Source organism: Humulus lupulus, chromosome 4 (assembly GCF_963169125.1).
Source record: "Humulus lupulus chromosome 4, drHumLupu1.1, whole genome shotgun sequence".
In the NCBI taxonomy this organism is placed as follows: domain Eukaryota; kingdom Viridiplantae; phylum Streptophyta; class Magnoliopsida; order Rosales; family Cannabaceae; genus Humulus; species Humulus lupulus.
Genome location: NC_084796.1, coordinates 15,679,408 through 15,691,764, shown reverse-complemented (window position 1 = coordinate 15,691,764; position 12,357 = coordinate 15,679,408). Strand labels below are relative to the sequence as shown.

General features: G+C 33.2%; 2 protein-coding genes across 5 annotated transcripts; one reads left to right on the top strand and one right to left on the bottom strand.

Annotated features, from left to right (window-relative positions):
• Window positions 1-1,754: 1,754 nt before the first annotated feature.
• On the top strand, window positions 1,755-5,420 carry LOC133830040 (gamma carbonic anhydrase-like 1, mitochondrial). Its single transcript, XM_062259939.1, has 2 exons — window positions 1,755-2,199; window positions 4,778-5,420. Exons 1-2 carry the CDS (start codon window positions 1,839-1,841, stop codon window positions 5,152-5,154), a joined length of 738 nt encoding a protein of 245 aa, XP_062115923.1. The 5' UTR covers window positions 1,755-1,838; the 3' UTR covers window positions 5,155-5,420.
• Window positions 5,421-8,887: 3,467 nt separating this feature from the next.
• On the bottom strand, window positions 8,888-11,774 carry LOC133830039 (F-box/LRR-repeat protein At5g63520). 4 transcript variants are annotated; one of them, XM_062259934.1, is made up of 10 exons: window positions 11,488-11,774; window positions 11,292-11,399; window positions 11,104-11,208; window positions 10,855-10,998; window positions 10,573-10,674; window positions 10,443-10,491; window positions 10,149-10,304; window positions 9,854-10,035; window positions 9,615-9,733; window positions 8,888-9,419 (listed from the first exon to the last, which is right to left on the bottom strand). In XM_062259934.1, the coding sequence occupies exons 1-10, from the start codon at window positions 11,737-11,739 to the stop codon at window positions 9,014-9,016; spliced, it is 1,623 nt and encodes a 540-aa protein (XP_062115918.1). In that variant the 5' UTR covers window positions 11,740-11,774; the 3' UTR covers window positions 8,888-9,013. The 4 variants fall into 4 exon arrangements, with proteins under 4 accessions (XP_062115918.1, XP_062115919.1, XP_062115920.1 ...); XM_062259935.1 differs by having other exon boundaries at window positions 10,443-10,482; XM_062259936.1 differs by having other exon boundaries at window positions 11,116-11,208.
• Window positions 11,775-12,357: the final 583 nt, after the last annotated feature.

Below are 12,357 nucleotides of genomic sequence, written 5' to 3'. Positions count from 1 at the left end.
TTCCATCAAATATAAAAAATAGATTACCATAATCATAAATACACAAAACTCTCTCACACTCTCTCATTCCTCTCCCTCACGACATCTCTCTCTCTCACTCTCTCTCTCTTTTCTCCTTTCTTCCTCTCTCCTCTCCCATTTGGTTCTCTCATCTTAGCCCTCCCCCAGCGATGCTACCTCCGCCCCCACCCCTGATTGCGACATACCTCCGCCCTTCTAGTTCTTCTTCTTCTTCTTCTCTTTGCTTTTGTTCTTCTTTTTCACATCTGGTTTTGTCATTTCAAATATGATTTTGCATTTCATATTTAATTTTTTTACTTCTAAACCTAACTGTAACTGGTTACAGTCACGATTTGTTTTGATTTCTGGTTTTCTTTTTCCAGATCTGTTTAAGTAACCGAGTACAATGACGTTTGATTATTTTTATTCATATCTAATTTTTTTTAGATTTAGTTGTAACCAGTTACAATAACAATTAATTTAGATTTGTTTGTTTAGATCTGATTTTGTTTTCACACCTGACTAAGTAACCAGGTACCATGACGATTGGTTCTTTTTTTTAGATTTGAATCTGTAACCAGTTACGATTATGACAAGTTTAGCTTTTTTGTTTGTGATCCTATTTGTTTCCTGGTCTGGCTAAGTAACCGGTTAGGTTACCATCGAAACTAGTTTTTTTTCATATCTATTTTGTTTTTCAGACCTAACTGCAACCAGTTACCTTCACGATCAATTTAGTTTATTTTTTACATATCAGTTTTTTTTCTTCCAAATCTCACTAAGTAACCAGTTACAATTCAATTGATATTTTGATAATGGTATATTACTAAAAAAAAATCAAAATTTTTTTACAGTTGTAACTAGTTACTACAACACCACTTAAAAATAAAACAGATTTTTATTGTTATAAACAGCTACCACACATTACTAAAAAAAATTGACAGTGGCACAGGATTACTATCGCAAAAAAAAAAATCAAAATTGTTTTGATAGTGGTAATTAGTTACTGCAAATAAAATGTTGATTGAGAAAGATAAAAAAATGGAAGAAAAGAAGAAGAAATAAGAATAAAATGTATGGTGATGAATGTCTCAGATTTTTTTCTTCAAAGAATTATGTGAAAATGATATTTTATAAAATATGAATGATAAAAAATAATACAAATAGATTAAAATTATAAAAATAATCTCAAAACATATCAAAACTAACTAATAAAAATGTATAAAAGATAAAATATGGTATACAAATAAAATTTTATAAATATATGGGAAAAAAACTCCCATAAAAATGTAAACAAAAAAAATATGCCATAAAAAACTTAAGAAAAAAAACTACCATATTTTTCAAAGTTTAAGAATAAATCTCATATATGGTGTAATTTCTTTTTTTCAATTTTACGGTTTTAATGAAAATTTTTAAATTTTTACGGTTTTATCTTTTTTCTTTTTTTGTGTTGTTTTTATGTTTTTTTTTTTTTTTTTAAAAGTTGTTTTTAGGTTTTTTTTAGTTGATGTTTAGTTAGTCCAGTGAGCTATTTTCAAGTTATTTTTTCTTAAAATTGAATTTTTGTAATTATGAAACTTTGAAAATTGTATTTTTGAAAACTATTTTTGAAAACTTGAGTGCATATTTAAAAAAAACTGGAAAAAAGTAAAAAACAAAAAATATATGTGTAATTAAGAAAAAATCTCTTAAATTTTTTCCCCAAAATTAAAGTCAATTTTACGGGCTTGGTTGTTCTGGCCCATTGATTAATTCACGTTCCCAAATTTCGCAGTCTCCTTTGAGTTTCAATTTTCCAACTCTCCATTGAAGCCGGAGCTCTCTCTCTCTCAGTCATGGCGGCTCTAGCTCGATTCTCGAGGAAGGCTCTAACCTCGCTCTCGTCTCAGCAGAATATCCTTCACCGTGGGCTCGCCACTGAGGCTGCGAAGGCCGTAAATCCATCGGCCGATCGAGTCCAGTGGGACTACCGAGGTCAGAGGAAGATCATCCCGCTGGGGCAGTGGCTCCCGAAGGTGGCCGTAGACGCCTATGTCGCGCCAAATGTAGTATTAGCGGGCCAGGTCACCGTCTGCGATGGTGCATCAGTCTGGGCTGGCTCGGTCCTACGAGGCGATCTCAACAAGATCACCGTTGGATTCTGCTCCAATGTTCAGGAACGATGCGTCATTCATGCCGCTTGGTCTTCGCCCACAGGTTCTTAATTTTCCATTTTCGTGTTTTTTGATCTCTAGGCTTTGGATTTTGTGTTTGTATACTCTTAATTTTGTGGTGTATTTGGTTTTGGTTTCTACTTGTTTATTAAATTTTAGGTTTTGAATTATAAAGTGAGTTGCTTGGTTTAGGACATTTTCGTTTTATTTCAATTGTCTATCTAGGAAGCTGAAATCGATAGCTTGGAATCTGTATTTTCCAATGTGTCTCACTGCAAGTAACTTATGTGGATAGTCTAGAAACCTTGAAAAAAGTAGAGGGAAAAACAAGAAAAGGTGGAATTTTGTGTAATTAGGAACTGGGACTGTGTGATAGTATAAGTAACTGATGTGGGTGATCAAGCTAACCATGAAAGAGTAGCGAGGAAAACAAGAAAGGGAGGATTTTTTTTTTTTTTTGGTATGTCTTTTGGAGTTGGGACTTACTGTGTGATAGTGGGAGGTTTCCTTTGAGTGGCTGATGGGGCTAATCAGCTAATAGTAAAGAGCAACTGAGCTAGAAATAGCTAAGTTCGAATTTTTCAGTGCATCTCAAATAGTGTGAGGTGTAGTTCCTTGTTTGTTGGAGGAAGTTTCTCTTGTATTTTAGGGCTGGGAGTTTCCTTATGTCTAACATTACATTTGTTTGGCATATTCCTTCTATAAATGGAGATGCAAAAGAATAAATGAATTAGTTTATCCACTTTATTGCATTCAGCTTGCTGCTTCCTTGTGCATGCACGCAAGCAGCAACCATAAACTTTTTTTCCCCTCCTTTTAATAAGAAACAAAGCTTGTGTACTTGTGTGTTTATGCATGGTAGTTTTTTAACCGCCGTTTGGAGCTTGAAGTTTAGGGGGGAAATAAAACAATTTCTAAGGGTGTTCATTTGTTAGGAATGAAATAACAAACAAGAGTAATTTTTTAAGGGAAAGTGAAACTTATATCTTATGTAATTTATATTACTAATTTTTTTGCTAATAGATTAAAAAGAAAAAAGTTTCAATGAAAAAATAAAATTCCTCTCTTTCATTTTCAGTCTTTTCCTTCATAACATGTTCCCTCGACAAAATATGAATAAGTAACTGATTTTGGATTTTGTGTATTGAGACGGGATATGTAGCAGTATGAGTGGGAGTTTTGTTGTGAGTGACTTATGGTTTAATCAGCTTTGAATGGGAAGTGAAATAGTTAGTAATGGTGGAAGTTTTCGTTTATCTCTGAGTTGAGACTGTTAGTTTCGAGTGGGAGTTACAATGAGTTACTGTCTAATGATGGGACCAACAATCTCAGATTGCATTTAGGAGTTACCGGGCAAACAATCTTGTTGAATAAACTTTATGGCTTCCAATCTTTTAATTTGCAATTCCTATCATCTTTATGGTAGTAAGGCTCCAGTCTACGCTTTATATTTGAGATGCTGAAGCTTAGAATATACCTCATCTTTTTTAATGATTATGGCATATTTGGTTTATAGTTATGTGCCTATTATAATTATCTTTTTTTTTTAAAACCTGATTCCTCGCCAAACCCTACAATATTCAAGGAACAAGAAATTATGACAATTGCTATGTAGTTATTCAGGAGGCATTTGAACCTCTAACTATGTGGGAGCAAACCATGAGCCTGATCATTTGAGCTACCCTCTTAGGTTGTGCATATTGTGAATTAGGGACCCAATAATTTGTCTGCCAATTTTCTTCTATGCATAGAGATGCACAAGAATGAATTAGTTGATTGCATTGTGATTGTTACTTTCTTTGACGGGCAAAGGAACTGTAAACTTGTATACTTGTATTGTTATGAATTGTTATGAACATATAGACAAATTTCTATGGTAGTATTAATAGCTTAAGATTCAAATCTCATTTTTATTATTGATATTTTTGTGCGTGAATTAGCATTGACAATCAGCTAAATGAAAACTTCACTCCTTTATCGTTGATAAATTTCATGGTTGGCCAGGTCTGTCATATTGTCCTACGTTTTAGGTAAAAAAGGCAATTGTGTTTTGTTCTTTCTGCAAAATGCTTTTACATGCATCTCCAATGGATCATATATCTTCTTTTCCATTCTATCTTTTTCTTGGATGTCCTTATTTCTCTATGTTGTGGAGAGTTTTTTCTCTCCTTACCCCCCTGTATTAACTTGTTCTTTTGCTACTTCCTTATCCTGCTTACTAATAATGTTTGATGGATACTTAGGGATTCACTGTTTAGCCTAAGAAGAATCAGAAGCATAATGACCTCGTGTTTATATTTCTTGATACCTCCTGTTCTAAAGAATTATCTATTCTTAACAGAACCTAAATTATTTTCTGTCTTATTTTCCAACTTTTGTAGACATTGAACTCAAATTGTAATTTATTTTGCCATCGATTCTGGAAACAGCCTTTGATTACTCTACAACTTTTTTTTTACCTTATACTTGTATGTTTTAATTTTTTATCAAACAATTTTTAGCTTTTGTATATGCTTCTTACCGGTAGAAGGTTGGATAATGCATTCCTGGGTTTAGGTGCCATGTTTTGGTGTCTTATTTGTTTGGCTAATAATTACAGTTTTTGCAACTTCCAATTACAGGCCTTCCAGCAGAGACATCTATTGAGAGGTTTGTGACAATCGGTGCATACAGTCTCTTGCGTTCTTGCACAATTGAACCAGAGTGCATTATCGGACAGCATTCTATTCTCATGGAAGGTTCATTGGTGGAGACCCACTCTATCTTGGAGGCTGGATCTGTGGTTCCCCCAGGGAGGCGAATTCCAACTGGTGAACTTTGGGCTGGAAATCCTGCAAGGTTTGTCCGAACTCTTTCCCATGAAGAGACCTTAGAGATCCCAAAACTTGCTGTTGCAATAAATGATCTGAGCAAAGAACATTTCATGGAGTTCCTTCCTTACTCCACAGTATATTTGGAGGTTGAAAAGTTTAAGAAGTCCTTGGGCATCTCTGTTTGACAAGTCTTTGTATTAATTTTCATTGTTACATGTATCTTTTAGTTGGGAGGTGTTCCTTGTAAGGAAATAAGCAGCTCCAAGACATAGAGCAAAGCTTTTTGAGAGTTCTCTCTTTGTGTTTTGATTTTTTTTCAGGCCATTTAAAGATTTATTTTGAATGATACACTTGTAACTGAGACAGACAACTGTGTGGAATTTCCTTGAGAAGCTCACAATTGGGGTTCATGCATAAAAAATTGCTTTTACATGAAAAATCATTTGAGGAACTTGTGTGGGTTCTTTTCTTTCTTCCATAAATGGCTGAGATGGCTGATAAGATTCTATATTGCCAACCCCAAACAGCTGATATATCCATAAGTAAATGGTCATTACTATAATAAAAGCATATTCTCTAACTATGGTATCTTGTATCGTTGTTGGACTCTGACCACGTACATGGTTGGACTGAGATCATAGATTCTCAAAGTTGGTGAAAATTGTAATAATAATTCCACCCACTAGATTTTTGTTTTCTCAAGTCTTTGCTTAGCCCTTATCTACTTCTATGAAAATCCTTACCTTTTGTGCAATTGGAGGACTTGTTTTGCCCAAATAGCCTCATAATTGCGTTTTAATACAAACTGCTTGGTAGTAGTTCTACAATATCTGTACCCTTACATTAAGAGAGATTTTACATTTAATTTAGATTAACACTGTAAAATTTGGTCGTATTGTTAATGGGAGAGCCATTTATGCAATACCTATGTTATAGCTTTTTCTTAATATCATATTGAGGCAAAACTCAGTCCAATATGTTTTCAAAATATTTAATTTGGTAAGACAATATGCACTACATTGTCAAGCAAAAAGGACAAGAAATTAGGTATATATTATTCTCTAGCTATCGAATCTTTGGTTTCTTTGTGTTTTTAGTGGAGATATTGAAGAGCCACTCAAAGGAGGGAGGGTGCACCACTTGGAAAATCTACACATAATTGAGGCATAATTTATTATTTTGGTGTAATTTGTTGTTGGATTTCTTGGAAAACGCAATTCTAGATAGTTATATTATAGTTCACTCCAAAGGCTTTTCAACAAACTTTTTGGTATATGCAGCACCTACAAATGTGATGTGATGACCTTAGATATTTAGGCTACTAACATAGGGGTATTGCTATGCATTATTTTGAGCATAATTATAAAACCCATTTTTGACAAAAGCACCAATAATATAATGAAAACAAACTACCCAGTTCATCATGTGTTTGGTGTAACTTATATTGATCCAAAAACTGCCCACATAAGAGAGATAAACTGTGTTTTAACAATACCTCATTTTAAGTAATGAAAGAAGATATCAAGGATAATAAAAACAATGAATTGTTAGACCATTAAAACCACAGTTGGAAATGAAAAAGGCAACTTCAAATCCATGAGGAACCTTCTTATGCACTTCCTGACAATGTCATGAACCATTATGCATTGAGGAAAGGTCGAACCATTATTTTTTATATTATAATTTTGGGTCTTATAAGTGAAATCAAGACATTGACATCTCAACCATTTTCTCAATGACCCTCCATTATTCCAACTTTTCTTTCTTCATTTTCTTATATGCCAAACATCCCTCTCCCCATGTCACACCAACTCTATATATATATATATAAGACCCTTATTTTCAATGATTCCTTTATTCTTCTTTACCATACATGCTTCAACTTGCTACTATTTAGGCACATCAAACGATAGAAGGGGAAAGACAAAGTGTTAAGACAGAAACATCAAAGAGGTAAATTGGTTGGGTTGCTAGTTTTGGTTACTAACTTCATATGTGTTTGGCTGAAAATGGTGGGATATTGGAATGGTTCAATCAAATCAAATCTCCCTGAGTTTTGGGGTCATCTTTATTTGATTGAGCCGTGCCAATATCTCGACTGCTTTCCCTTCCCTTAATGAGCTTCGATTACATTTTTCTTTAGTATATGATTTTCTTATCTTATTTTGTCTTTACAAATGTTCTTTCATGACTGAATTTGCACCTTAAAATTAATATAACCAGACCTAATCATCATTGTCTTGCTTCTTTCTCATTCGCAAATTGTCAACAAGTCGAAGATGGAGTCTTCAGATATACACAAATTATTTATTGGGCCTGGTTTTTAGCTGTTCGTCACCCTTTTGAGCACTTTTTAGGTACTAAATTTGGGAAGAGTTATGTAAAACAAGACCATGATCATGAAACCAATAGGTTTCTTAGCCTATGTATTATGTATATATAAATACTGAAAACTTCTTATTGATAAGATACTAATTTTATTACTTTGAAGATATTATAACTTAATTAAAATAAAGTTAAAATTTTAATTTCAACAAGAAAGTATTTGTGATATTTATGTTAGTGACTTATTATGTACCCGCAAATTCAAAAGTTTGATGATATATTCTTGAACACATGAGCTAAAGAAAATTATCGTGAGGTGTTTATTCTTAAATTGAAAATAAAAATTATTCCAATATAGAATATCATTATTTTTGTAAAAATATAGAATAACACTTTGCTAGCACTCACACCAATTTTTCTATTCTATCTTTCAAAATACCTAACCAAAATCTCACTTTTATTTTTATTTTTATTTTACATTACACCATTTATAAACTTCTCTATTTTTTTCTCAATATAATTTAAATATAATATTTTTAATATATTTTACTCATTTCAAAATTATCTCTAACATTTAACAATAACCCCATATAATATTTAATAATTAAATAAATTTTGGAGCACAAATAATACTTAAAACATCTCCAATGGAGTGTCAAATTGATAATGCATTGCTAAAATATAATTTACTTTACAAAAAAAATTTATCCAATGATGTGCCAAAAATTATGTCAAATTTGACACACAATATAGCATGGTACATACTTTGCACCGCCGTAAATACTACACTTTTTTATTTGCTTTTATATCATTTATATTATTTTAATATTATTTTAATCTATTTGCATTAAATATTATACTTTTTATCTTATTATTTTATTATTATCTTATACTATCAAGAATAAAATATAAAGAAAAATGAGTATTTTTTTTTTTTTTATATTTTCAATAAATATCAAATTAACATTAATGATATATTGAGCATAAACTAAAAATTGTACTAAATATATAATATATTATGGTCTTAACCTACAGTTTACCACATGTAAAGTATAATAGAAACATCTGATGGAATAACATGTTAACAGCTATTTGACCTAATTAGCTATCTTAAAGCATCTACTACTTGTGCTCTTTAATCAGAAAAAATAGACTCTGTTGAGCTATGTTGACTTGCATGCTTGCACATTGTTCACGTAAGAATTTCATGCTCTACATTAGAGTCTCCTTTTTATCCAAATAGAAACTGAAAAGTCAACACTCCCTCATTTCTGAGACTTCAACTTAAAAGTATTAAACTTTTACAACATGGTTACTAAGACAAGAACATTAACCTTAGTACAACATTATTAGACTACGACAAAAAGGTAGTAACCTTCGCAAAACATGCTAAGCAAGACGGAGCATCAAACTTATCAAAACATGCTTAAACTAAAACGAAGAGTATCAACCTTAGTACAACATGCTTAGACTAAGGAGCATTACCTAAGCACAGTAAGAAAAACGACCCACTAACAAGTAACAAACCAGATGCACGATTGAGTATTTTCCATGACCAATGAACACAAAACTCAGTTTCTTAGTCCCGCCTCAGAAAAGAAAGCGACTTATTTTCATTTCCTATTCGAAACATTACAGCACAAATATCAACTTCATGGACATATACTAATTCCCAATATCACACACAAGCATCATTATTCAGAAAGGTAACTAGCAATTCTAAGGAGTACATGTCATCACAAGATAAACAGCACTATAGACATGTAGACAGCAGCTGAGAGGACTTTCTTGCTGACCTTCCTCGATCAAGCTCGTAGGACCACGCCCAATTTCCCCTCCACAAAATATTCCGGCAAATGGAACGTCGGCCAAGTTCTCCACAAATGGGCCGCTGTCAGTGTTGCTTGTGAAGAAGGGTTCACTGCGGCCATAACATGAGAAAATCAATCCTCCAAAAATTTCAGGACTTCTGTTCTTCTGATTTTGATCTAGTTTTAAGTTTTTTATTTTTTGAGAGACACTATTGATTGAGTGAAATGCAGCTTCAGGATCCGAACGGTAGAATTGGAAGTAATCTCCTGTTCTGATGCCTTCACCACTTACATAAAGATACTCTTCATCTCCCCTATAAAACAAGACCATATCAAAATTCAAATAAGAGAATTAAATTAAGTTATTAACTGGTACAGATTTTAAATTGTGGCATACACTTTTGTGCAAGTAAGTTGGTATGCAAAATGGATCAGACATAGAATGCATATAAAGACACAAGTAGAAAAAAGGGGGAAAAAGACATGAAAAGATGGAAAAATAAGTTTACTCTACAACTCCATGGAAAGCTAAGGATGTTATCAATCTTGGCTTTTCTGATCGGATAGTACAGTTTCTCCTTTTTGTAACTCCAATGTACAGATCAGAAGAATCAACATGATCCCCCAACTATCATAAATGGACCAAAAAAACAAAGACAAAAGCTCAGAAGAGTTCCAAATGCATAAAATTTTAAAAAGTTCAACATAAAATACTAGCTGAGAGCTAAAACTAATCATGCTAGCATACCGCATTATTGATATCATTCAAAATTCTTTGCCCATCAAGAACAGCCTGTTGCCCTTCTAATTTCGCCGTAAGCCAAGTTGAATGATCAGAACAATTCCTTTTAACAGAAACTGCCTTGTATCTTGGACCAACTGGTGACACTCCATTGGATAATGCGACATGGAATTGAATGTTTCCATTGCCTGTTCATTACCACCAAACCAGAATGCATAAAGATCAAGAAAATTGTTAAAGCACAAAAACAACAGTATTAACAGCAATCCATATGGTTAATTTGAAAACAGGAACATAATACCGTAATCCCTGTTTCTATCCCTTGCAAATACAAGAGCAACTGCATCAGTAAAGTATTTAGCGCTTCCACAGAAATTTTGAGACTCATTTCTACTCCTGTACAAAAAGCGACCTCTCTCATCACCCACAATAACAGTCTCCTTAGGCATAGCATAATCTGAAAGGTTTGAGATGCCATTATTCAACAAAACTTTCCTAACAAATACAATATGTAAACCATAACCATCTTCCAAAAGTTCTTATTTAAACTTCTAGAGAAATAAACAAAAGGTAATTGAAATTGCAAGAAACTCACCCAAAATGTTGAGTATTGGTTTCATGTCAACAAGCCCTTCCTGTGCCATCTATGATGTCAGAACTTAGCAACACAGTCAATTCTAAATATGTTTAGCAAGTACAGACGATGAACCAACTAAAAAACTTACTCCAAAGAGTATAATCCCTACTGGGGATTTACCACCCGAAACAGAGGAGCTGAAATCCCTTATGTCCGTAACAAATTTCTCAAGCAATGCATTTCGAGGTTCCTGATGTCAATCAAAAGTTTCACCAATAACATTGAAATTTTCAGTTCATGCTGCACAAAGATCTTACAAGTTTCTTCTTTAGCTAGTCAATGAACAATTCATATAACAAAGCTACAACCACAAGCTTCAAACATAAAATCAACCAAATTAGCAGTGGGTTTATGGCACAGAATTTGTCACCTTTGTTGGTCGTAACAATGGGACAACATCAACTACAAGTCCTGGTACAAACCCAACAGTCAAAACTATACCATAGTTGTCATCCTCTGCAGTTATTGAACCATCATCATCACTTAAATCTCCACCAAAACTAATCCACTTGACCTGTTGTTTTCCCCAAATGAAACAAGTAAATTATTAACTTTTGCCTTCCTTGAAAGAAAAATAAAAATAAAAAACCTTTCACAACAAAGCAAAAATAAGACATACAAAGAAATGAACCTCTTTAACTTCATCAGTATTAGCATCTCTTCCAATTACTCCAAGAGATGTTGATATAATTAACGGGGTTTTCGAACCCAATCTCCTTGAAATCTGCATTATCAATAACAAAAGTAAAATTTCAAAAATCATAAATGAATACCAAACAAACAAAACAAAAGGGAAAGATCACATACAAGCCTGGAAACTTCATACAAGCGAAACCCACTTCCAACACTTGCAATAACGAAATGGGGTCGAATTGGCTCGGCAAGAACTTTATCAACAACCTCTCTCACAGCAATCTATCAATTAAGAAAAATATAATCTCAAAGCTTTGAAATTTTCCCAGAAAACAATCGGAGAAGAAACAAATGGGAAGAAAGCAGTTACCTTAGGAGAAGGATCGAGAGAGAGCGCGGAGGTGAGCTTAGGGCGAGAGAGGACCTGGTTACAGAGCTGATTCCAGGACTTGCTGACGCAGGCAGCCGAAGCAAACGACACCGCCGGTAGTCTCGACAGAATGTTGTGGAGAAGGTCGTCGGTTAATGGAAAGAAGTCCGTCGTTTTGGCCAACTTGGTGTCGTTTCTGGAGGAAGAGGAGGAGGATGGCGAAGACGACGATGGTGGTGGTTTTGGTTCCATTGTTGTTGGTTCGAGCCAAATGGTTTGTCGTTCTCAGCTCCAAATTTCTTCTCTTTTAAGCTTGGGCCTTAGGCCAGTCTCGTGGCCCAAGTGTCAACCAATCTATAGTATAATCCACGTGTTCAAATATTATACATTTATATTTGCAAAACGTGTCATATTACTTTACAAATTAGAAAGAACACAAAACATTCAATTTTTTCTTCTGAATTATTAAATTTAGGTGAAATATGTTTTTATTTTTTTGGATAAATATCAAGCTTCATCCCTATTTTAGAAAAAATTAACGATTTGTTTTTTATTATATAATAAAAAAATACTTTTGATTCTTTTTATTCTAGAATATTCTAATAATAATTATTAGTTTTATAAAATATAACAAAATTAATTACCTATTTGATTTTGGTCCATTCTTTTTAAGGACAAATAGGTTTCATAAATCATAGTCCTCGTAGAGTTTTGTCCCTCAAACTTTTTTATGTAAGAAAAATTCTCTCGAACTATAGCAATCATTAAAAACATTAATCTTTTATTGCATTCGATATTGGTATCAAATGATTAAATCAAAGGTACGCATCAGAATATATGGACTCATTTTAATAAATATTAATATCAGTC